Source organism: Jaculus jaculus, chromosome 4 (assembly GCF_020740685.1).
Source record: "Jaculus jaculus isolate mJacJac1 chromosome 4, mJacJac1.mat.Y.cur, whole genome shotgun sequence".
In the NCBI taxonomy this organism is placed as follows: domain Eukaryota; kingdom Metazoa; phylum Chordata; class Mammalia; order Rodentia; family Dipodidae; genus Jaculus; species Jaculus jaculus.
In genome coordinates this window covers 179,679,108-179,706,011 of record NC_059105.1, presented here as the reverse complement: position 1 = coordinate 179,706,011, position 26,904 = coordinate 179,679,108, and the positions used below count along the sequence as shown (strand labels likewise).

At 43.2% G+C, this 26,904-nt stretch overlaps 1 protein-coding gene across 5 annotated transcripts in view; it reads right to left on the bottom strand.

Moving 5' to 3' along the window:
- The window catches only part of Cd200 (CD200 molecule), a 30,629-nt gene extending 8,061 nt beyond the window's left edge, over nt 1-22,568 (bottom strand). Inside the window, exons 1-6 of one of the 5 annotated variants that reach the window (XM_045148299.1) lie at nt 22,461-22,568; nt 13,617-13,698; nt 10,075-10,401; nt 7,402-7,674; nt 5,175-5,282; nt 4,668-4,787 (exon numbers count right to left, since the gene is read on the bottom strand). In XM_045148299.1, the coding sequence (XP_045004234.1) occupies nt 4,696-4,787; nt 5,175-5,282; nt 7,402-7,674; nt 10,075-10,401; nt 13,617-13,698; nt 22,461-22,472 (894 nt within the window). In that variant the 5' untranslated portion in view covers nt 22,473-22,568 and the 3' untranslated portion in view covers nt 4,668-4,695. Of the gene's footprint in view, nt 1-4,667; nt 4,788-5,138; nt 5,283-7,401; nt 7,675-10,074; nt 10,402-13,616; nt 13,699-22,460 lie in introns of those variants that run through there. The other 4 variants (XM_045148301.1, XM_045148300.1, XM_045148302.1 and 1 more) reach the window with 4 other exon arrangements.
- Nucleotides 22,569-26,904: the final 4,336 nt, after the last annotated feature.

Sequence of the window (26,904 nt, the reverse complement as noted above, 5' to 3'; positions counted from 1 at the left end):
AGTGAAGATACTCAACAGTGGACACTGCAAGCCTTATAATTGGCCAGTCAGCCCAAATGAGCCAACGGGTGCAACAGTGGCACGTCTGTCATGGTAGAAACCAACTGCCCTCCAATTGAACTGGAGGCTCACTCCATGGGAGAGAATACATCCCTGATACTGAAAACTTAAAACAGGGGTAGTCATGAGCCCTAGGGGTGTAACATCTGCTGATATATATACTATGTATATACTATGCTTATCAAACTGCCCAGTAAGCACTCCTGTTAATGTTCACACCCTTATATTAATGCTACTCTCACTTTGGGTAGAGAATCTTCTCTTTTCAGATGGTAGTGACCTTGGGATGACTGAGAAGGTATTATAGTACAGGAAAGAAGTGACTGGAGTACTGAGTAACATCTCGATCACACCTTCCAAGGGTCAGGGTCTAATGCGGAAGAGGTGGCGGAAAGAATGTAAGAGCCAAAGGAAGAGTAGGACTCCATACAATGTGCTCCCTCCAGACACAAAATGGCCTGTATATCCATGACCTCATAGTGCCTGACACTCCCTACAGAAGACCACCATAAGAGGAGGAAAAGATCATGACATCAAAATAAAAGGGAGACTGATTGAAATGGGGAGGGGATATATATGATGGAGAATGGAATTTCAAAGGGGAAAGTTGGGGGAGGGAGGGTATTACCATGGGATATTTTTTATAATTGTGGAAAATGTTAATAAAAATTGAGAAAAAAAAAGAGTATGGCAGAGAACTTTGTGATTAAATCACATCATGGCATTTTTTTGTTTTGTTTTGTTTTTTGTTTTTCAATGTATGGTCTCACTCTAGCCCAGGCTGACCTGGGATTCACTATGTAGTCTCAGGGTGGCCTCGAACTGATGGGGATCCTCCTACCTCTGCCTCCCAAGTGCTGGGATTAAAGGCGTGCGCCACCACGCCTGGCACATCATGCCATTTGTACACGAGGAAAGGCATCTGTACACATGCAAAAATTATAAATTATAAATTCATTGCCAGAAATCCTTGAGTTGGATAGTTTAATAAAGGTTCCCCACTTCTCTGCACATGAAGCATCATATTTCTTCTTGAACTGTAAGGAAACTAGGACAGGGTGGGGATGACAGACACGTGTGTGTAGCCCTTCTGTTTGGGAAACATGAGTGCACTTATTTGACAAAGGAACAGTTCTTGTTTGCTTAGAATAATGAATGCTCTTTGAATTAAACTTCCAAGTAATGGCTAACTTCATCACTACAAACTGTTCCAGAACACTTTGTTGCTTGACATAGTGCTAAATTTATAATAGTAGAGAGTGCATATTCCCAAACAGTACATAGCGATTTATTGAAATTGCCATTAAATATTGCTAAGAGCCCATTCATAGGTAAGGTTATTGAGAAATAAAGGAAGTAAAGATACATACAAGTGTTATGTGGCAAAATAGACTTTTATATGAAATATAAGTATATATTGATGAAAAAGTGAAGTTTACAATAATATACAGTTTAAATGAATGTCTAAATTTTCTATTGTTTCCAAACCAGTCTGGAGTCAATCAAGCAAAAAAGAAAAAAACTGCTATTCAAAATAAAATAAAAGGGTTCTAAAAATTAGGTGATTGTCTGTGATGATCAGCTCCAAAACAAATCTGAAGCTTCTTGTATTGTTGTGAGAAATGTATACATATGGTTGGACAAATGCTGTCAAGATGAAAGATTATTTTCAACTGCAACTTTAAATTCATTTTCCTGTATGAGAAAGGCATGAATTTACAGCATCATTAAATTTTAGTAGAACAATTATGGGATGGTAGAAAATTTTCTTAGGAAATTTGGATTCTTTTTCACTTTATACTTCAGTAACAAAACACTGAATTCATGAAGTAAGAAAAAGAAAATTATTTGAAAGTTTATTAGTATTACTGGGGTAGTCCCCAAAGAAATAACTAATGATCTCCTTGGGAACAGTGCAAAGAAATGGACTGTTGATTTGTACCTTCTCACTCAGTGCAACGCCACAGCTGAAATGGGAACAGCATGGCACCCTGTGATTTACAGAACCGCCAGCGACGTTACATGAAGCTACTCTCATGAAAAACAGAACACCAGTCTCTAGAGGTTGCCTCTCTGTGAAGAACTTAATGTTTTTTGACTTGGGGGGGGGTAGTGAATCATGGTTATATATAAAATAAATATTGTTTTGATCATTTATCATACATAAAGTTGACCTTAACATGTTTTTCTTCCTAGTTACTAGGAAGCTCTATGAACATGAGCTCATCCTTCTCATCTTCTCATCTCACTACAAACTGAACATGTGTGTGTGCATGCACACATATACACACAAGCATATACATGCACACATAAACACACATACACACATATGCACACGAATGCACTCATACACATGCATAAACACACTTACACACACTTTCCCTCTTCCTCCTTCTTGTTCACATCGTCATTTCTTAGATCACTGGGTAAAAAAGCCTTGTTTGAGTTTTTAATGCTTCTCTATCCATCCAAAGTTTAGTTTTCAAGAGGAAATGGGAAGAAAACAATATTCAGATAAGGAAAACGGTAGGTAAATGTGTACCCAATGTCCTTCCTCACAAATTAATGAGCAGAACTTGCTATCCGAATAAAAATACAATATATATCACATAGGCTATGATTGTCTTCTCTTTCTCACAATTCACTGTATAACTTAATGTTTGGTCTTCCTGAGGTAGTATTTACCTGGCTTCGAATAGTTTGGCTTCTAGCCTAATCAACACTGTTTTTACTAACTCAAAGTTACAGAATCAAATGTCCAATTTGTTCAATTTTTGAACCAGTCAAAAATAAAGTCATTCAAAACATGTTATTGAAGCCGGGCATAGTGGCACACACCTTTAGTCAAAGCACTTGGGAGGCAGAGGTAGGAGGATCGCCATGAGTTCAAGGACACCCTGAGACAACATAGTGAATTCCAGGTCAGCCTGGGCTAGAGTGAGACCCTACCTTGAAAAACAAAACAGCTAACCCTCCCTCCCCCCACTCACAAAAATGCTACTGAACATTCAGATAAATGAGTGAATTGGCCATGTCATGAAGACATTCATTAAAACATCTCAGTGAGGGCTGGAGAGATGGCTTAGTGGTTAAGCACTTGCCTGTGAAGCCTAAGGACCCTGGTTCGAAGCTTGATTCCCCAGGACCCACGTTAGCCAGATGCACAAGGGGCACATGCATCTGGAGTTTGTTTGCAGTGGCTGGAGGCCCTGGCACACCCATTCTCTCTCTCTCTCTCTTTCTCTGTCTCTCTACCTCTTACTCTGTCCGTCACTCTCAAATAAATAAATAAAAAAAATAACAACAACAACAAAAATCTCAGTGACAATCCAGTGCTTACAAGATTCACCAAAAATCAGAGCATTTTATACAAGAGGAAAAACCTGGACACAGAAACAAACTGCCTGTTTTGCTACAAGACTTGGATAAGTCATTGAACAATTATCTATCTCAGAAAATTCAATACTATCTTCATGAGCAAAGACATACAGTTACTTCCCAAATGTCCCTGTCTAGGGGTCCAATAAGAACTCTTCGAAATGAATTTGAATTCTTTATACTTTTCTGCTTACACTTTCCAAAAGAGGTGAGGACACGTTAAGAAACGTGCGATTGCTAACAATAATTCTTTCAAGTCGGTACTCCAGGGCATTAGCAATCAGCAAAAGGATACCATGGAAGCCGTCAAAAGACCACACTAGCCCCAGACTGCTTGTAAGGAACTGCCTGACCTTAGGGAAGGAAGCTGACTTCCTTCTCAGAGCTCTTCTTTCCCTAATTAAAAAGGTGAAATGACTGACTGAAGTCAAACCCAAGAGACTTTGCCTTTGCTCCACTGTGGAGAGCGTATGAGCTCTGTGGGCTTCTGCCCATGTGCCACAGGCCTACCTGAACAATACTCTCCCAGAGAGAACAAACCCTCATATCCACGTTCGAAAGGGGCCACTGGCATCACAGGTTCATTGCTCGAACGGGAAATGCATATGAACAATCTTGGGTTTATAACAAAGCTGAGCCCAGGAAAGGTGGTCCAAGGGACCCAGCACACCAAAAGTGGTCTGTGGGACTTGAAACACAAAGGAAAATATGGTAGTATTTGAGGAAGATTCTGAATCTAATTATAAAATAACACTCAAAACCTACAGTATTTTCTTTCCTGATCCCCATCTTCAGTTAGTGAGAGGGCGGAAACTCCCATGTGATCTTTCAGCCCAGAAATTCCTATTTCATGCAGTTTCAGCTTTGTGCTCAACAAGGTGCATGGTCTTCAGAAAGACTGACTTCTCTCTGTAATCCTTCTCCTGCTTCATAGCACTTTTCTTTTATGATGTCCTTTGTCATTGTCCTAGACTAGCATTTATGACATACTGAATTTACAACAGAAGAAAGGGAACTAGGAAAAAAATCGCTTTAAGAATCTATTCATTCTCCCTTTCTTCCTTTCATTTATTCATTCATTCATTCGCCACTCAGTCACTCATGTCATTAACCTTTACTGAGTACCTAGTTTATATAATATACTGTGATAAATGTTGTGAGACATAAAGAAAAGCTTCCAACTTGGAAGGGCAGAATGACATGACACAATTACTATACATGTGGATCACCTGAATTTTGCCGATAGTGTTTGAGGCATCATGGGAGTGTAACATAGGAAGTGCTGTGTAGTGAGTGATCATATTGGACAATTTCACAGTCTCTTAAATGGGCATCTGGCTTGTGGATTGCTGTAAAAAGAGAAAAGACTGGCCTTATTTATAGAAAGTGAGGAACCAATGTGGGTGCCAGATTTCTTTCTTTGGTTTTTCCATTAAGTGATTCCATTGTGAACCATTAAACATTTTCCTCATTTCCACTCATGAACCTTTACTTTCTACTTATAAAATAATCAGCCTTTAAAATATCTTAGAAGATGACACACAGAAATGTCCAGTTGCAAGAAAATGACCTTGAAGCATTTTTACATAGCATGAACGTTTGTGTATTCCGTAAACAATAAACAAAACACACAGTTGTAATCCCCTTATTTATGTCTTAAAATAACCCCCAAAATATTATTATTAAAGAGAAATATTTACCTTATTTCATTCTTTGCATCCCCTGTGATGACTCACCTCGGTCCTGACTCCGGTGACGCTTCCAGTATAATAAGATTGAGATTAGGACCAGAAGAATTACCAGAGAAACAATGCTTAGCAACAGTGGAATTGAAAACCAGAATCCTGCAGGTGTGGAAGGGAGGAGAGGGAAAATGGAGTCAGAAGAATGAAGCTGTGAAGGCAGAAATTTCCAAAACAACAATTATGATGACTTTGGATTGACAGTTGAGCCTTCAAATACAGTTATCCTCAGATACATACCTATTGAGGTCTATATTCATGATTTCGTATGACTTGAATGACCTTTAGATAATATTAGTAATAGCTTACATGTTTTATGCAGTTATACATAACGAGATTGTCACATGTGTTACTTCAACCCACAAAACATTCTGGAAGTTACATGTTATTATTAATCTAAAACTGAGAGTCAGGGAAGCTAAGGTAGCTAAAAATCAGAACAGAAAATATAAAAGCCAAGACTTAGTCAGAAGTCTATTTGCCTCTGAAACAAATACCTGTTACCATACTGCACATAAGGGTAACATGAGCTTATTAAAGAAAAATTTAATACTGAGAAATATCAAGAAAAACAATCATGAATCTTGTGAACTCAACCACCTGAAGCAGCCCATTTCAATGGTCTTTGAACAACTCTACTCATCTATGTCTTGTTATTAAGTTTCTTTCCATGACTCAAGAAAATGCCACCTGATTAAATATTGGTGTCACTTTGTAATGGAAAATACAGGAGAAGCTCCTGGGGCTGGAGAGGTAGATCAGTGGATAAGGTGCTTGCTTGTAAAACCCATGAGCCCCAGTTTGATTCCCCAATACCCACATAAAGCCAGACACACAAGGTGGCACATGCATCTGGAGTTTGTTTGCAGTGACTACAGGACTAGTATGCCCATTCTCTCTCTCTCTCTCTCTCTCTCTCTCTCTCTCTCTCTCTCTCTCTCAAATAAATGAATACAATATTTTTCTAAAAAGGAAAAGCTCCTGATGTGAAAGCATCCAGCTCCTCATGGATTATTGAATTTGTCACATCATAATTTTAACTAAGAGCCTTCAAATTTGTCTCATTGCTATAGTATAGAACTTGTCATAATGCATTAGAGTGAGATATTTCATAAATGTTCACAGAATAAACAAATATTACATAAATCATATTAAACGCTTTATACTATGCAAGTCAAATTTAGCACTCCTGGAAAAGAATTGCTCCTTTGGGATTCTAATTTTTCAGGCATATTTATCTTTTGCCTTGACTAAATCTGAGGCTCTCTTCACAAATCTTCAAATACAGTTCACAAATTTACCTGCTTTCTAACTAACTGAAATTTTCAAAGAGTCCAGTATTGTTAGCAGGAGCTGCTTCTTGGAGCTACAATGGGGTGTGCAGAGAAACTTTCCAAGTTTTTCTTTTTCCTTAAAACACACTTCAAAAATAGCTACAATATTTATAGCATGCTTATTCCTGAGTGTCCCCTCCAGAAAGTTCTTCAGAACTATGGAGGAAGAAAATGTTGACTGACATCACTGTAAGTTCTTACCTCAAAACCCAAGTTTCCTTTAGTCTCTCACACCTAATTCTCATACCCTGTATCCACGAGTCTCAAAGGTGCTGTTTGGAAGGACCCACCAGAGAAATATGGATGAGAGGCACCTTGTGTTGCAAGATTGAGGAAGACCTTCCAAACTGGCCCTTGTATGGACAAGTGTAGATTATCCAGAAACTTCAATCACAGATTTCATTTCTCCCAGGCACCCTTCCTAAATGTGTTTATTGAACTATTTATACTTGCTGTACTTTTTGATTGGTGTTTGTTGCTAATCTCTTATTATGCCTAATTTAGAAACTCTTCCTGCTGGCCCCATCCACCTCATGTTGGCCAGAAGGTGATGTCCAGTCTCTGCTCATGCCATGGTTTCCCCTGCCATCGTGGAGTTGCATCCTCAAGTCTTTAAGCCAAAATAAACCTTGACCTCCCATAAGCTCTTTTTGATTGGGTGTTTTGTGCCAGCAAGGTGAAGGGAACAGCAACAGGGAGAGTATTGAAAACTCGCTTCATTTGTTACCTTGACTGTGTTTCTTTTCCCACACTTACCACCCCCCCCCCCAATTTTCTCCCCAGCCGTGGCCTTTGCTGAGAGGTTGAAAGTTTGTGAAGGTCTTTATCACCTTCCAGTTGGGGAAATACAGAAGCAGCCACAGCCAGCTTTACCAGCTGTGTCTTACCTTTGTCCAGAGTTTGCTTGTAGTCGATCACAGTTCCCAGGTATAGCACCTGGCAGATCACCTCCTTCCCCACTTGATTCTTGGGGTCTTTGACGCGGAGGATGCTGGTGACAGATGTGGTCCCATTTGCATGTGACTGACTCTCGGTACTATTCTCGATCCCTGTCCCAATGCCCTTCCAGGAGATCACGGGGGCTGGGCGAGCAGTGGCAGAGCAGGTGATATTTAGGTGGTCTTCAAAAATGGTGTAGTGAAGGAATACTTTGGGCTGTACTGGGACAAGAGAAAAAGAACATATGGCCTGCCATCAGTTAAGCACCTGATCGGAGTTTTGCATTATTTCACAGGGATGAGGGGAAATCCTTATAGAAACACAATAGGAGCCTAAGCCCATAAGGTGGCACATCCCACTCCCATTGAAGCATGGCTGGCACATCCTGTATCTCATTCTTTGATGTACAGGACGGAGAGTGGACAGCTCTAAATCTCCGATGAGAAAGGCTCTGTCTGTAATTTGTCTCTCGCACAAGTCTGGATAGACAGACAGTACTGAGAAGACAAATGATCCTGTTCTTTCCCACAGTCCATGCCTAATTATTGTGTCCTTCTACACGACCAGTGCCTGCTTTGGAGTATTCCTTACAAACTGCTCAACTGTACCCTTATTAGTACCTGTATACATGTACCCTGTCAACAGCACCTGTACACAAGCACCCTGTCCTGTCACCAGACCTGTATACAAGCACCCTGTCCTGTCACCAGATATGTACACATGAACCCTGTCCCCTCACCAGAACCCAGGCAGGCACGACATAGCCAGCCATCAAGAGGACACCACTTAGAGCAAACAATTTCCTATCTAAAACTGGATCAGTAAATGAGTCACAGAGGAGACTTGGGAAGATCCCTGCTTAGAAAACATACCCAAAGTGCAAACTAGAAATTCATAGCCCACTACCAGAAAGAAAAACGTCACAGGATTACACTTCCAAAAGTCCCACAATCTCCTCACAGTTAATGGAAAATGGCATAGGAGAAAAAAAAAGAAAGAAAGAAAAAATTTTCTGGCTAAGCTGAAAGTGTTTCTCTTGTAAAAGCTCCCCTAATAATGACTTCACTTTGGCTGAGATGTAGAGCTCATCTCTGCCATGGATTGCAGACCATTTTGTGGCTGGCTATGGAGCCCACAGAGTAATGAGAGAGCTTTGTAAGTGAAAGCTGGCCTGGACCTCTGGGTTCAAGAGGTAGGTGGGTGGCAGTGGCTGGGGTTGGGGACCAAGAAGGCAGCAGAGGGCCCTAATTCCAAACTTTAGCAAGCCTTGGGAGAGAGAACATCAGAAAGAGGAATATGACTTTGGAGTGACGTGAGTGCAGATCAGAGCCCTCTGGGACATCAAAGAAGGGCTTAGGTGTAAACTATAGCTATGGCTACAAAGGGTCAGTGTGGGCAAAAACAACATTATGAGTTAAAAGACTCCAATGAGTCTGATGATCAGGCCAAAAATATCAAAGGTAAGGGAGACAGAGGGACAGAAAGAAAATTGAGAGAAAAAGAAGAGAAGAAAACGCAACAGAAATGAGAAAATATAGCTTAGCTGGGCATGGTGGTGCATTCCTTTAAGCCCAGCACTTGGGAGGCAGAGGTAGGAGGATCACTGTGAGTTCAAGGCCACCAAGAATACATCGTGAAATCCAGGTCAGCCTGGGCTAGAGTGAGATGCTACCTCAAAAAAAAAAAAAAAAGAAAAAAGAAAAAGAAAAAGAAAGAAAGAAAAAAAGAAAGAGAAAGAAAATATGGAATAAATTTTATAAGAAGATGAGAGAGATCTGGAAGACTAAAGGAAGAAAATAAGGAAGTCAGAGAAACAAAAAACCACGTAGTAAGAATCAAAAAGAAAGCCTGACATAATATTCTTCAGAGAGGACCCATCATCAGTAAAATAAGTGAAAGAGACTTGTAATTATCATACCTCTCATGATGCTTCAGTAAGTCTCTCCCATGCCCAATTTTCTTTGCAGACTGAAAGTCTCATTTCAATATTTCCAACAACCCTGTCTAAGTGTCTCTTCTCCACACTCCCTAGCACCCTCCCCCCAACGTGTGCCATGCTCCAAATTGATCCCTTGTTCCCAGTTTCTAATGCTTCATGTTAGCATGTGTCTGTAAAGAGGAAAGGAATCACATCAAACTAAGCCTACTGAATTTTATAAGAGTGTGTTATATCCCTCACTGACATTATTTCAGAACAAAAGTCTCTGCTGTGTTTTGCTCTTATTATTCCTGAAACAGGAAAATACCAACCACCATGACTGCTCCAGGTTCGCCTGACCTGCCACTGTCCTTAGGTCCAGAAGTCCCCTAGAGGTTATCTATCTCACATTTGTCCAAAGACCATATCTAAATCAAATCACTACTGTGGAGAACTTCTTGCTGTCGTCATTGTTCTCAATTTTTCTGAGAGCAGGACTCTTAGAGAAGACAGTTCCCACCAGAGACTTCATGGCAGTACCGTGAGCTCTCCCCAGAGTATAGATAGCAACAACCCCTGCAGATATGAAAGATTGCCTCCAAGTGAGCCCTTCTGTGATGAAGACTCTGCAAAGCTAAGGATCTTCAGCTATGTTCTAAATGATATTTCCCCAAAGAAAAACTGTCTTGTAAGAGATTCTCACCATAAAGGGTGAGGCAGGATGTTCCTGAGATCTTCCCAGAGCCAAAGGTATTGAAGAGACACATGTAACAGCCCTCGTCCTCCAATGTCGTGTTCCAGAAGGTGATGGTTGAGTTCCGGAGTCCCAGTTCGGTGATGTTCACCCTGTCCTTATAGGCGGGCTGGACCACAACCCCGTGGTTCTTGCTGTAAGTGACCATGTTTTCTGGGCTTACAGCCTTCTTTTTCTGCCAAGTCACAATCAAGGCTTCCTGGGACGTTTTCAGAGAGCATCGTAAGGATGCTGGTGTATTCAGCAGCATTCTTTCATCCTGGGTTACCACTTCCACTATAGAACCACACACACACACACAAAAAGTACATTTAAAAATGTTATTCCATACATACACACACATTTTCCTGATAGCAAAACAACATGTAATGAAAGTCAACCACAGAAAAGAGAGAAAGGGCAAAGAAGAAAACAAAATGTCTTTACATACCTATATGTTGGCAGAGAAATATATGTTCAATCTTTAAAAGTAGAGTAGCAGAGTATAATAACAAGAAAGAAAATGCTCAGTGACCAGAAATTGTGAAGAACCCCTGTAAGCTGGAAAATAAGTAGAATGAGATTGAAGATGAAAACTACCAGGGACAAGAGTTTCACCAGGCATGGTCATGCGTGGAGAGGTTACGAGCCAGGAGCAAGAAAGGGTCAAAGGATAACAAGCAGAGTGATGAACTTAAGAATGAAAGATATCTACACACACACACACACACACACACGCACGCATGCACACACGCACACACACGGGACAGCACAGGCGTTTCTGACTCTGGAAGCAGGAGGGAGAACAGGAACTGTAAGCACCCAGGGGGGTGAAGGGAATGATACACAAGAAATACCCAAGATGGTTCTGATGTTTTGACACTCAAATGACAATCTACACACGCACCCTTTTTTAAATTAAATGCCATGGCAATAATTTCTTCTTGGCAATGCTGGCATATCATGATGGATGATTTAATGGTAGCTTCCACATAACAGCAAATAGCCAAATATTTGAGTAAGTTAACAAAATGAAAGAGGAGTCATGAATTAAAACAAAAAAGAAAAGAAAAGCAATAGCCAAGCTTGGTGGCAAACACCTTTAATCCCAGCACTCAGGAGGCTGAGGTAGGCGGATCCCTGTGAATTCAAGTACTCAGCCTGGGCTAGAGCAAGACCCTAACTCACCCCCTACAAAAAAGTAATAAATGACATACATGAAACATGCACTGAAAATCCCAGAACTCATACTGAGCAAATTTATGCATACAGCATAAATCAAGAAATACTTTCACAAGTATATGGGTGATCTAAGCGTAATGAGATGGCAACATTACATATGGTAGGGATTAGAGATGTGGGCAGACAGAAACACATGGACTCGACAGACTGCCTGACCTAGCAGAGTGGACACACTGCATGGTAAAGTTGAAGGCAGGAAGGCCTGACCATGACATTCTTCCGTGATGCACACAAAGGGATAAATTTGTGTGCGGGTTAAAGAAAAAGTCAGTGAATAGGCTTAAATGCCCTAACCTTAGTCCAATATCACTTTTAACATGGAAAGACAAAGGAACAATAAGAGGGGAGAATTATTTTTAAAAACAATGAAAGGAGCAATCTAAAACAAGATATATTCATCATGAATGTTTCACATACCTAATAATCTTAAGTGGACATTAAAAAATTGGAAAATGTATTTCATATGGGCTTTTCTCTAAGTAACTTAAATATACTACCCTTATTTAAGTATATTTACATGCATGTACATGTGACAAATATGCATGCTTTAGAAAAGCTACATGATCTTTTCCAAGCACACATAAAAAAGATTATCAAAAATTGCACTTGAAATTGACCTAAAAATGTTTCTGCCCTATACCCTTGACCACAGTCAATTAGAAATTTACATATTACTTTTAATTCTCGTTTTATCAGATATCATAGCATGAATCATAAATTATTACAACTAAGTAAAAATCAGAGCATAATGTTAAAACTTGTGGAAACCAGCCAAGTATTTCTAAGCGAAATTTAATCCCAATTACACTCTTTAGGAAACAAGAGAGTTCTAAAAATTGAACACAAACCTTACTTCTAACCTCCTATTCACCCACTCCAAATGGGAATGAAGGTACCAGTTCATGAAATGTTATACAAATGTAGACTTAGCCAAAAATACTAATATTTGCTCTTCCAGCTTAACAAAATAGATGAAATATTGTCAAGTATAAGTAGAAGAAAGAAGGATATTCACACTACTCCCTTATGGCATCAGCGAAGGACAAGGACAGAGCGGCAGATCCACTCCAAGACCTCCTAAGTGCTGCATAGCACGTGACTTGGTGACCAACACTTAGAAGGTGAGAAGGTTTCTGAAGCCCACCATGGAGCTGAGGTCTCCTGAATTTGTTGAGATTTTGCAGCACAAAGATATGAAGAAATTTCAGCTTTCAGAATACAGAGTGGGAAAGAGATCAAAACTAGGGGTCAGCTTTTGGGTATGTTGTTGGTGGTGGTCTTGAGTCTAGAGGACCACATTTAATGGAAAGCTTGCAATTCTTTGCTGCTTGAATGGAAGGCAATTAGATTCTGCTCATCAGCTGGTAAATCCCTTTACAGACACTGTGGGCCAGGGCTGTGGATGGGTGTGAAGCCTGCCATCCAGACCAGTGTTCCCATCACCCTCCCTAAGGAAGCTTGTGTTGAGCAACATCACACTATGAGTGATACTGTTATAAAAAAAATACAGCAAACAAATGAGCAGTGATCTTCTGTGGAACAGAGCAGGAAAACGAGGAAATTTATAGTGGATGGCACAAGCACAGGGTTTTAAACAAGATACAATATAAATGATTATGTAATCCTTGTATTTTGGGTTATTTTTTTCTGTTTTACTGTAAAGACTAGGCAAGTCCAGTGTTAAGGCTTGTTGCCAGCTTGCCCTCCAGACAAACTGTCTACTCCCTCAAGCATTCCATGTTCTTAAAGATGCAGGGAATGGTATCTTAAGAGCTTTTTAAAAATGATTTATTTTTATTTATTAGAGAGAGTGAGAAAGAGAGTGAGAATGGGCCCACTAGGGCCTTTAGCCACTGCAAACGAACTCCAGACGCATGCACCCCCTTGTGCATCTGGCTTACATGGGACCTGGAGAATCAAACCTGGGTTCTTAGGCTTCACGGGCATGCACCTTAACCACTAAGCCATCTCTCCAGCCCTCTTGAGAGCTTTTTAATTGGGTGGCTGAAAAGTGACATTGTATTTTACTTTGGAGGTGGGGGGGGATTTTATTTGGAGTTCATCTACTGCAAAAGCTTCTGGACATCAAATGGTTCTGCTACCATGAAAACAGAGGTGCGGTGAGCGAACCTCTCCCACCCTTCCCAGCTAATTACATGCTTGAGAATTCATGCAGACAGCACGACACAATCAGTGGCCAAGGCTTCCCTCCCCCCACGTGGTGTTTATTGTCTTCGTGGGGGTGGGGGGCAGGAACTGAGTATCTTTACCTTGTGCTGTGCACAGCGCCACTGCAGCCATGCCCCAAACCAGGCTGTAGGTGGACAGGTGACAGAAGGGTCTCCTGAATTCCTGAAGACAGAAAGCAAAGGACAGAAATGGGGCAGTTGCATTTGGAGAAGGCCTAAGGAGCCTCCATCAGATACGCACTTCAGGGCAGGACGGAGCTGTTTACACACCAGAGGACCTGGGTTTTGTGGAAGCAGAGGCAGGCTATAAATGGAAGAAATAACAGAGAGCTCAGGATGTGGGTAGGAACAGGCCACATTGTGGCCCTTCCATGACAGCAGTTGGCCCTGGCATTTTGGAGTGTTGCTTCAAAGCCACCACTGTTAAGAGCAAGGTCTTAAGGACACAAGATCCCTGGGACAAAGTGTCTTAAGTTAATACAGAAAACGCAGAGAACAGAAATGTGAGATGCCCTCCACTGCCCATACACTCAAATCTGTTAATATTGAGAACATAACATCAAAAAAGAAAAATAGGCACTAGAAAAATGGCTCAGCACTGTGGGCCCTTGCCTGCAAAGTCTAACAACGTAGGTTTGAACCCCCAGTAGCTACAGAAAGCCAGATGCACAAAGTGGCACATGGATCTGGAATTTGTTTGCAGTGGCTGGAGGCCCTGGCATGCCCATTCTTTCTTTCTCTATCTTTCTTCTTTTTGTCTCTTTCTCTGTGTGCAAATAAATAAATATATAAGATATTTTTTAAAAAGATGAAAACACTTTTCAGATCCATGTGACTGTGGAGATTTATTGAGGCAGAATCCTGTAGATGTGTAGCAAATTTTGTATTAATTGCACATTAAAAAACAGTATTGACTTTATTTACATTTTTTTCTTCATTGCTTAATTTTTTTCTATATTTGTCTCCTTCCTTGTGCCTCCTTAGAAGCCACACTGCTATGTGAGGGCATGTTAGCTGGTGTGCTGCCTTGTGAAATGAAGAGGCAGGAAGCTCGGGTGAATGTTCCTCTCCACTTGCTCTAGATGTTCGTTCTAAGGGGAGCACACAATAAATGTAACATTTTCCTATATTTCCATACTTTTCTATGCTAAGGACATGTGAGTCATGACAGTTTTCTCCGTATTTTTCTTTTGCTGAACTTCAGTTTTATTCCATGGCACCATCTCCAGTGGACGTGGAAGCTTCCATCAATGTCGCACCATCTCTGCCCATGCTACCTCCCCCCCCCCCACTTCATCCATCTCGGGCCCTGCAACAGCGATCCAGGGAGCTAACATCATGCCAAGACACAGCATGGGGCTACTGGTCATTCCTCACAACCTTTTACCTACCCGGTGGTCAAGGAGAGAGCTGTGTTCCCGGTAACCACCATGGGCACCTGCATTTGAACAATGACCTCTTCCTGCTGAGCTCTGCTGTCCTCTCTTGCTTTTTCTCCCCCCTCTCCCTTTGCTTGTGTGTACCTGTATGTACAGTACGTGTGGTGTGGTGTGTGCATGTGTGTGAAGATGTGAATGGCAGCCACAGTGAATGAATGCCCTTCTCTACGGCTCACCCTTATATTTCCTTGAGGTAGTGGTCTCTCTCTCTCATCTAGAAGCTACTTGTCTTGTTTTTTCCTTTTTCTTTTTCTTGTTTCCAGCCAGTAGTCCAAGCCCCAGTGATTCTCTGGTCTCTGTCTACCATAGGTTAGGGTTAGAAATGTGCATAACCACCTGAGCTTTTATTTAATTATTTATTTGAGAGAGAGAAACACGGAGGTTGAGAGAGAGAGAGAGAGAGAGAGAGAGAGAGAATGAGCGGGCCAGGACTTCCAGCTACTGCAAACAAATCCCAGATGCATGCACCACCTTGTACATCTGGCTTACATGGGTACTGGGGAGTTGAACTGAGGTCCTTTGGCTTTGCAGGCAAATGCCTTAACTGCTAAGCCATCTCTCCAATCCCACCTGAACTTTTGATGAGGGTTCCAGAAGACCAGAACTCAGGCCCCCACGCGTAAGTGCAAGGTGCTCTTGACTGCAGATCCATCCCCCAGACCCCTCACTGTCCTAGCTTCTCCCTGTCCAGGGGTAAAGGAAATTCATCAAGAATCTCTGCACAGGGGCCCACTCACTCAGCCCCTCCCTCTGTTGTCCTGTGCCTTTGCCATGGTGAATGGGGGGCGGGGCAGGCATCTGCTTCTCCCAGTTACCCTGAGGGGAGGGAGGCCCAGAGAGTTTCTTCTCTCGGGTCTCACCACCTGGGTGCAGGTCCTATTTTCCTCTCCCCACTGTTGGTGGCAGGGTGCAAGGCTTCTTCCCATGATGCAAGCTGCTGTCTGTCCAGAGACATCAGACAATCCCTCTCTTTCCTCTGTCTCCAAACACGTTATCTTCCCCGAGGTCAGAGAAGCTGGGTTCCTTCATCACCAGGAAATGGAAGAGTCAGGATGTGAAGGCAAGTAGTTTCGGAGCTCCAGAGTTCAAAACCATAACCGCACCACCCTGTTATTGTCTCTCGTCATACATTCAATGGTCTTGCCTTCCAGATTTAGATGCATAAACGTAAATTATGTTTAATTACAAAATCACTGTTGTGGGGGAAGGGGATGATCAAACTCTTACTCAAATGGCAAGCCCTGTTTCGTCGCCCCCGGATAACATGCCCAGCTACAGTTGGGAAGCTGGTATCCGAGGCACATTTAATGAAGTGTTTACAGAACCAAGCAATCTCCCAGAGCCACTGGGTGGTTGCCTGGAAGTTCGGCCAGTCATAAAGCATTTCTATCCACAGTTTTCTGCCTTGCTGATTTGGCTTAAATCCAAATTACCTCCTGTGAACTTTCACTTGGGTTTCCCTTTTCATGGGCCCGATCTTGGGGTGCAGTGGTCTTTTTCCTCTGACATTTCTTTCTTAGGTCTATTACACCTGCTAGTGCTTCTACCATCCCACAGCTCTGTATCTTGTCCCATCACACAATTCTGCTATCCAGCACGACAGAGGACCTTTTCCTAAATGCAGCCCCTCCCCCCCCCACCCAGTATGCCTCAGAAGCTGAGACTTTGTCCCCAACATGCTGGCAACCACTCTTGCACCCCAACCCCATGCTGAATTTTGTTCCCGCTTCCTTGTGAATGGGGGAAAATTGAATTTGAAATAAAGCATGTCTGTCCATTGTGGAACCACTGTTCTCAGACAGCACTGAATTCCTGGAGCTGGGACATGAGCTAGCTGTTTAGGTGGAGACATTCTCTTGTTGGACTCTGTGTGGTCCTTCTGTGGATTCCCAGCAGCCCCTGTCATTCCTTGCTCCAATTTATTGTGACAAGAAACAGTGAAGGCATCCTGTTCTGCATAACTATGTCATCAGACCTGTATGGTCTCGGTTCCTACTTACTTCTAAACTGTCGGACCACAGCTATTTAAACAGCCTTCATTCAGGGTTAGAGTCACGATTGTTAAGAATGGTATGTCACCTGAGGGACTCTCAAGGTGGGCCTTACTAGGGCAGTTTTTTGGCATTCCATTTAGCTATAACTTGTATGCCAGAGGTCATTTCCTTCGACACTCTGAAGTGGGTCACTCTAATCACCCTAGAATTTCTATTGTCTTATGACATTCACCTTCCTGTGGGCTTAGGATCAGAGGTTTGGGGTGGGTTTTGGGTAGGATCTGTTTTGGGTGGGAAGAAGGTATTTGAGTGAGACAGGGTTTCATGTAGCCTCCTATCTCTTCAAACCGGTTATGTAGCTGACAATGGCCCTCGATTCCTCCTGATCCTTTCTCTCTGCCTCCTGAGTGCTGAAATTACAGATACGGGCCACCATACCTGGTCCCCTGGGAAACAGAGTCTTTGAACATCATTTTCATATGCTACTCAATTCTCTTTCCTCTCCCTGCCCCATGAGACTTCCCCAGTGGCATTCTCCTCTTTCCTTTTCACACTGTGGGCTTACCTGTTGTGATTAACACATGTGCTCTTGGGGAGAAAAAGAAAAAGCCATGATCTAAACCTTAATGGGCGAAACGCTACGGAGGAAGTGACAAACAGACAATGCACCTGGTGACTCACAAACATTAATTTCATTATGTAATTGGGTTTTCACAGCCAATTTCATACTTTCATAGGAAGAGGTAGAAAATAAACAGGTAAATATCAACAGTGCTTTTTTTTTTTTCCCCTTGGGCTACAACTATAAGGAGAGATACCAGATTGTCCTGGGCTGGCTCTGTAATTTGCGGTCATAGGGAATGGACAATGGAACAAGGAGCTGTGGCCGTCAGGCTGGTGGCCGTGTGAGCGCCAAAGCTGGTACAGTCTGGGTGAAGACTTGGCTCTGCCAGCATCACTAAACTGTCGGGTACATGGAGACCCTCTCACAGTCTCTGGGCCAGTGTTGCAGATGATCTTTCAGGATGGAGGCCCTGGAAAGAATGCTGTCTGTCTTTCCCTTGCCCATCTCCAGCAATCTCAGAGCTAAGGGCCTTCCTGTCTTCAAGCAGGGAGTCCCGGTCACTTAGACCTTCTGCCTAGACCCCCGTTAGAGTGTTATTATGGTGTGCACTGACATTCATCTAAGTTGGGATTTCCTTGTATTCTTCAGGCTACGGGAATTTAAAATGATATCATCCGAGGTCTGCAGAGATGGCTTAGCACTTAAGGTATCTGCCTGCCAAGCCAAAGGATCCCAGTTTGACTCTCCGGGACCCACATATGCCAGATGCACAAGGGGCGCACGCGTCTGGAGTTTTTTTTGCAGTGGCTGGAGGCCCTGGTGCGCCCATTCTCTCTCTCTCTCCCACTCTCTCTCTCTTCCAAATAAATCAATACAATGTATTTAAAGTTATATCACTCAAGGGGGCCTCGGTACAAATGACAGTTTGAACAGCTATTTTGGTATGCGATACCCAACTGCATCGTGACCATGCTTTGCCTACTGCACGTAGTCTCTTGTCTTGAGAGGTCTAAGGCCTGTAACAAAGTCACTCCCCTTTCGGAAGGCAAAGATGATAAACCTGTTGGAAAGGACATAGCCTAAACAAGGTTACTCACCTTGCCTCCCTTTGCCCCGCTCTCATGTACCACATTCTTACGGGCTGTCATTTGGAAGTGCTTCAGGGATGACTGGCAAGTTCACAGTATTACTGAGATTGCCTCCTTCCTTTTATTTATTCATTTTGTTTAAAACAATGATAATGTAACTTTACTTAGTGGAACTTTTTTTGTTTGTTTGTTTTTCGAGGTAGGGTCTCACTCTGGTCCAGGCTGACCTGGAATTAACTCTGTCATCTCAGGGTGGCCTTGAACTCATGGCAATCCTCCTACCTCTGCCTCCCAAGTGCTGGGATTAAAGGCGTGCGCCACCACGCCTAGCTACTTAGTGGATTTTTAAATAAACGTTTTTTCTTTTTGGTCTTTCAAGGTAAGGGTCTTACTCTACCTCAAGCTGACTTGGAATTCACTATGTAGTCTCAGGGTGGCCTTGAACTCATGGTGATCTTCCTACCTCTGCCTCCTCCTGAGTGCTGGGATTAAAGGCGTGCACCACCACACCCCAGCCTTTTAAATGAGCTTTCTATTGACAACATGCATATATGCAATATACCATGATCACAGTGACCTCTCACCATCTTCCCTCTCCCCCTTGCATGCCCCCTCCGCTGAGTCCCTTCTTTCCAAATAGCCACTTTGCTATACTTGTTTAAATTTTATTGATTAAGAGAGAGAGAGAGAGGGCTGGAGAGATGGCTTAGCGGTTAAGCGCTTGCCTGTGAAGCCTAAGGACCCCGGTTTGAGACTCGGTTCCCCAGGTCCCACGTTAGCCAGATGCACAAGGGGGCGCACGTGTCTGGAGTTCGTTTGCAGAGGCTGGAAGCCCTGGCGCGCCCATTCTCTCTCTCTCCCTCTATCTGTCTTTCTCTCTGTGTCTGTCACTCTCAAATAAATAAATAAAAAAATTTTAAAAGAGAGAGAGTGTGAGTGTGTGTGTGTGTGAGAGAGAGAGAGAGAGAGAGAGAGAGACAGAGACAGAGAGAGAAAGAAAGAATGGGCACACCAGGGCCTCCAGCCACAAACGAACTCCAGATGCATGCAGCACCATGTGTGTCTGGCTTACGTGGGGGTCCTGGGGAGTCAAACCTGAGTCCTTAGGCTTTGCAAGCAAATGCCTTAACCACTAAGCCATCTCTCCAGCCCCCTTCTCTATTTTTTGGTAATTTTTATGTATGTGCAAAATGTTCTTAGATCATACTTGCCTCTCTCTCAGTCTTTTCCCAGTGCCCCTTACTCCCTTCTCTGCCCCTTCCTTTCTCCAACAAGTCCCTCTACTATTTTCCGTTATGAATATTATTATCTGACCCTATCGGGTTGCTGGTCATAGTCCTATCAGGTTATATATCCTCTCTCCCCTGCCGGCAATCCCAGGGTCCTCCTCAGTAGGTTGCTGGTGTTCCCATGACGTAATTAACGCGTCAGTTTCTGTGGGCGGGGACAGTGCCCTTTCCCCCCTTACAACTTCTTTGCTCACTCTTTTGCAATGTTCCCTGAGCCTTGGAGTGGGGGTGTGCGTTATAAGATTTCTTTAGCAGCAAGCTCTCTGCAGTCTGAATTCCTGCTTCCTTTCTTACCACATGGAAAAGTTGGAAAAATCCTACTAAGTTTTTCCTCAGGTTATGCTGTCAGGGGTCAATCCATTTTTGTTTTGTTTTGTTTTTTCTTTAGCTAAGGAAGTTGTAGGAGCAGATAACAGCACACTAGCTTCCAGGCCATTTTTAAAACCTTTATGCCTTTCTCTTACGTGGAAATCCAGACCACAGCAGGGGCTGTGATAAGGAAATGTAGGAAGGATTGGCTTTCTTACTGAAAAACAACAAAAACAGACTATGTTTTAGGGAAAAAGCAGACATATAAAAATAGAAGGCTGTGGACTGGGAGTCAGAAATTTTTTTTTTTTTTAAATACAGATTGAAGTTAAGCAAATCCAGAGAAAACTCTCAGTATTAAACAAATATTGTTTATTTTATACAGTTTTCTTCTGTGCAGAATTACTGAAAATACTGACAATTCGAAAATGAACAGGCTTTCTCTTTCTCAGGAAAACAAGCCGGCATTACGCACATGAAAAGGACAGGCTCTGGCTGAGTTCAGTTTTGTGTGAAACGAGTACTAGACGCATGAAGCAGACCAAATTATTTAACCTCTCTGGAACTCAGGGGACAGAATAGTCCTAACCTCATGGTTAAAAAGTTGAGAGGAAACAGGCGGGATATCTGAAATTCCTAATAGTACAAAATATAAAACTTCTGAGAGCTGAATCCTCTTGTAGGGGGGAAATTCCACACCTGACTTCATGTGATAGAATGGTAATCACAACAAAAGGACTGGGCAGAGATTTTAGGGAATTAACGTCCACGCTATGGGTGTGGGTGGTCTACATGAAACACGATTGCATTTCGTTTTGGTCTTGGGTCTTATTCCCAAGATGTCTCATTATGTACATACAAATATTCCATCCCCCCACCCCCAAATCCAAATCTGAAACCTTTCTGCTCCTAAGCATTGTGGGTAATGGCTACAGCTTCTAGAATAGTAGTGCCTGATGCAAACCTGCATTAAACCAGTGGAGCTGGTATCTTGCAGGAACACCATCAGAAGGGCAGGGCTTAAGGTTTAGTGAACGTTGAAAGAGTAATCAATCAACGAAACGGGGTGCCCACCCAAGAAACACAAGGACATCACCATATATATATATATATATATATATATATATACACACACACACACACACACATATACACACACATACATACATACACATACATACATATATATGTGTATATATACACACACACATATATACATACACATACACATATATGTATATATATATACACACACATATATACATACATATATATACATACACACATATGTATATGTGTGTGTGTGTGTGTGTGTGTATACATATATGCATGTATGTATGTATTCTTCTTGCCAAGAAGGCCAAGCCAGGCTCTTTATGGCTTGGATTTTACCTGACAGGTGTCATCAGAGCTCCCTCCCCTGAATGTTTCTAAATCCAAATTCATTCACATCTCACCCCATGTAGCCTTGGGGATTTGGGAAAAAAACAACCTTCCTGCCTGTTTCTTTGTTCCTGAAAGAGAGTAACAATCCCTCCTTGGACTGAGCCTCTTGCTGGGGCGGAGAGGCAAGCTCACAGACCACCATTCTCCTTTGTTAAGAAACGTAACCAAATAACCGGCACGGTCCCTCTTGCCAGTGCGTTATCCGTGGGGCATTTAACTGCCTTTGGGTTTTTAACCCAATTCTACCAGGGCAACGGGGCGCGTGAACACCTTCCCGTTTCATTTCTAACAGGCAGGAGGATCCCGAGTCCACAAAATGTCCGTCTCCCTGGATATCCCGGGTTTTTAACCCTTCCAGGGCGTCAGCTCTCTAAGCGGATGAACCGCTGTCCCACGGATGCTGCCGTGCCCCAGCGCCAAGAAGAAGGATGCCTGCTGCCGGGCCGGAGAGCGCCCGGTGCGGAGCCCGCATCCCGGCGGCCCCCCGCAGCCCCCCATCCTTTCTCGTGGAGCAGTGTGGCCGCGGCCTCGCATCCCGGCCTTGGGAGCCCAAGCCGGGGACCCGAGGTGCCGAGGCCCCGCAGATGGGCGGGCGTGGCTTCTGAGCTTCGCCAGAGCCCAGGTCCAGGGCGAGCAGCGCCCCGGCGGGTGGCACCCTGCCTCCGGGACGACGCCCGGAGCCGCCAAGCCCCCGCCGCCCTCCCCGGGACCCCAGCCCCCCGCCACACCCCCACGGCTCCGCGTGCACAGCCCGAGCCCTCTCTCCCAGCCCCGGCCGGGCCCGGGCCGGCTCACCGGCTTGTCCATCCTCGCTCGGAGCACAGCAGCTGCCAGCGACCGACGCGCGCCCGAGCTCGGCGGTGTGAGTGTCTCCGCGTCCCCCGCCAATCCCGCCTATGCCCCGCCCCGCCGGAGTGTGAAATGTCTCATGCTTGGTGAACGTCCTCTTCCAGGTCTTCTGGGGTCATTTGCATTTCTTTCTTTGAAACCTCTGTTCAATTCCCTGCCTCGATTTTCTTCTTCTTTGAGTGGGGTGTTTGATTTATTATTATTACTATTATTATTATTAATTATTATTATTTAGGTTTTTGAGTGCCTATGTCGGAGAAGATTTTTCTCCCATTTAGTAGGTTGTCTGTTGACATTGTTGATGGTTTGCTTATCGGAAAGACAGGGTTATATTTTCGGGAGGTCCAGGTTGTTGAGTGTTTGCCGGATTCCCTGGGCTCCTGGAGGCTTATTCAGAAAGTCTTTCTCTGCACCTATAACTTGGGGTGGTCTCCTCACTTTCTCTTCTGGTTGATTGAAAGTTTCGGGTCTCATTTTGAGGTCCTTGCTCCACGTGGAGTTGTATTTTTGTGGAAAGTGAGGGGAGAAGTTCACAATTCAGTCTTCCACATGTGGCTATCCCGTTTCTCCAGCAACATTTGCTGACGATGTTGGTTTTGCTCCACTGAGCATTTTTTGGCCAGTTTTTCAAAGATCAGGTAGCTGTAGTTACGTGAACTCATTCGTACCTGGGTCTTCTATTCCGTTGACCTGTGTGTCTGTTTTTATGGCAGTGCCAGACAGTGTTTATAATATATATATATATATGGTATAACTATATATATATACAGGATAACTTGAAATCAGGTATGGTGATGCCATCAGAGGTATTCCTTTTGCTGAGTACATTTTTGGCTATCTGGGGTTGTTTTGTGCTTCCATATGAAGTTTGAGACTGTATTTTTCTAAGTTTGTGAAGAATGTTGCTGGGATTTTGATTGCATGGAATCTGTATATTGCTTTTGGTAGGATGGCCATTTTAACAATATTAGTTCTTCCACTCCATGAGCACGGAAGGCGTTCCATCTTCTCATGTCTTCCTTCAATTCTTTCTTCAAAGTTCTTATGTTTTTTTTTTTTTTAAAGAAAAAACAATTTTATTGGGCTGGAGACATGGCTTAGTAGTTAAGGCACTTGCCTGCAAAGCCAAAGTACTCAGGTTTGAATCCCCAGGACCCACATAAGCCAGATGCACAAGGTGGTGCATGATTCTGGAATTCATTTGCAGCAGCTGGAGGCGCTGGTTTGCCCATTCTCTCCCTCTCTCTCTCTCCTTCTCTGCTTCTCTCTCAAATAAATAAATTAAATTAAAAATATTTTTATTTGTTTATTTGTAAGCACAGCAAGACAGAGAGACAGGTCCTCCAGCCACTGCAAATGAACTCTAGATGGATGTACCACTTTGTGCATCTGGCTTTACATGGGCACTGGGGAATCAAACCCAGGTTATTAGGCCTTGTATGTAAGTGCCTTGACCATTGAGCAATCTCCCCCTCAAAGGCTTTTCTGTTTTCATTGTATATCTGTACACATCAGGGAAATGCAAACTAAAATGACTATGAGATTCCATCTCATCCCAATCAGAATGACAACCATCAAAAATGCAAATGACAGCATGGGCTGGCAGGGGTGTGGGGAAAGAGGAACCTTCACCTGCTGCTGGTGGGAATGCATACTTGAACAGCCAGTGTGGAAGTCCTCACAGTAGTCGGGAAGTGGAATTGGCTGAGACACCCCACAACAAATGAATGGTCAGTGATGATGTGGCACACTTACACAGTGGCATTCCACTCAGCAGTAAGGAAAAAGGAAGTAGTCAATTTTGCAGGAAAATGGAGGGACTTGGAAAAAGAAATCATACTAAGTAGAGTCACACAGGCTCATAAAGACAAATGTCTCACGTCCTCTGTCCTATGTGGCTCCTAACTGGGACCAACATCCCTTAATTATAAGCAGTTATGGATGCCAACAGTAGGGACATGGTACTGGAATGAAGCTGGGAAAAGGGGAAACGGGGGGGGGGAGGGGAGGAAGGGCTACTGGGCAACAAGTGGAAAGTAAAGAGAGAGAGAGAGAAGGAAAGAAGGGAGGAAGGAAGGAAGGAAGGAAGGAAGGAAGGAAGGAAGGAAGGAAGGAAGGAAGGGAGGGAAGGAAGGAAAAAAGGTGAAAAGTCCTTGAAGGCAGAGGAAGGGAGATGTGGGGAATACATAAAACTAATGGCAACAAGAATCATCACAGAAACTATCTTCCTGGATCCTTTTCTACCAGTCATTATTTTCAATAAGTGGGAGGGGACCCGAACAGAATACCTTCGTAAGAGGTGGAGAAAGCACAGCCCTAAAACAATGGGCTCTGGCTGGTAATTCCTAGGGCCCAAGTTGCCCCCCTTCCCCATCCACACATAGAGAGCTGCTGGTCTGGGAGACCCAAGGTCCCCAGAGTAATACAGGTCATTGCCAAAGCACTAATTTGCATGCAAGAGCTAAAAGGTAAGTCCCTATTGCTGAAGGCATCACAGGACATCAGGTGAGCATGCTGGAATTGAGCGGGAACTCCGTTCCTTCCCTGCTAGCCCTCACGGTGCTGAAAGTGCTCTGAGAGTGGCTGGAAAATCACAGTTTCCTGCAGATTGGATAAGCAAGCAATCCTGCCAGATACAAAATTCAACCAGCCAAGCAAGAGGCACCCACGATAGCGGCACACAGCAGATGCGGGTAACCAACTGCTCACGGATTGGACGTAAGACCTTCAGTGGGGATGAACTTGATGTGGCTCTAGGAACCAAGGCAGATTCTCTAGAACAGGAAACCAGTAGGCTCCAGAGAGAACCTGCACTGCTCTCTAAGAAAAGTGGACACACACATCAGTAAGTCTCTCTCATAACCAGACTATCCCCTTTAATTCTACCTGCTCTCGCCTTTGTTTGGAGAATCTGTTCTATCTTACAGATGGTGGAGAATACTGGGGAGAACATGCATATGTCAATACATCAAGAACAGAGAGCCGACTGTCTACCATGAGGAGAGTCACCTCCACCTCATCTGCCCTGGCCCAGAAGTCATTACAGAAGAAGCAGTGACATGAACACCGCTCTCATGGCTAGCCTGAAAACCAGTTCCAGGGAGATGGTGACAGATGCTATGCTCACTCAAATCCCACCAAAACAGAGATTCAAAGGCTATAGAAAAAGTGACACTAAATCAGATTCCTATTTTGACCACCAAGGCTCAGACAACATTGCAGTCCCACTAGTCAGGAAATGGGAATAATTTATATATTCAGCACCTGCTGATAAAAATGTGAAATATGGGGCTGGAGAGATGCTTTATGGTTAAGGCACTTGTTTGCAAAGCCAAAAGACCTCGATTTGATTCCCCAGTACCCATGTAAGCCAGATACACAAGGAGGCACATACATCTGGAGTTTGTTTGCAGTGGCTGGAAACCCTGGCATGTCCATTCTTTCTCTTTCTCTCTCATACATAAAAATAAAATACACACACACACACACTCAGTGGAATTGCTGCTATCAAATGCATGATTTTATTTGGAAGGATAAGTCTTAAATTTAAAAAGATGCAAAATAACAGCAAAAAAAAAAAAACCCCAATCAAATACTATCAATGATGTCTATGTCAGATGACAATGACTGATTAAGATCTCCTTGTGGGTTGGTGATGGTTCACACATGTTCTTAGCTGGAGAAGTAATGACATTGCTACGTATATAATATGATCACAGACCAAATGCTCCCCCTCCTGGAAGTGCACTGGAAGAGTACACTAGGAATTAAAATTTGAGATACTTAGGCTCAAATTCTCTTGTTCAAATAAAGCATGTGTTTAAATGTTCATCTCAGAATAAGAATGCTTTAATTACAGAACTTGTATATTATTTCTACTCTGTATTAGCTAGAGCAATAACGTAGGATGTGTCCCCTTGCTAATCATATCCTACTACATTTCCTAAAATGCTTCTGAACCTTATTAACAGCTCCAGAAATCCCAGACTTATAGATGTAGATAGGTCATTACCATATTACCTTGGGTAAAAAACAGACATTTCAAAATTAACATGTTAAAACCAGAATTTTAAAAATGTTTTTAAACATGTATTTGTCTATTTATTAGAGACAGAGAGAGGGAGGAAGAGAGAGAATGAGTGCACCAGGGCCTCCAGCCACTGCAAACAAACTCCAGATGCATGTGTCACCATGTGCGTCTGGCTTACATGGGACCTAGCAAACTGAACCTGGATCTTTGGTTTTGCAGGCATGTGCCTTAACCACTAAGCCAACTCGCCAGCCTTCAAAACAGAATTCTTAATCTTCCCCCCAAAGTTTGTTCTGATTCCATACACATTTATAAACATTCTCCTCATGACAAAAGCGTGCCATGATTAGGATGTCTTCC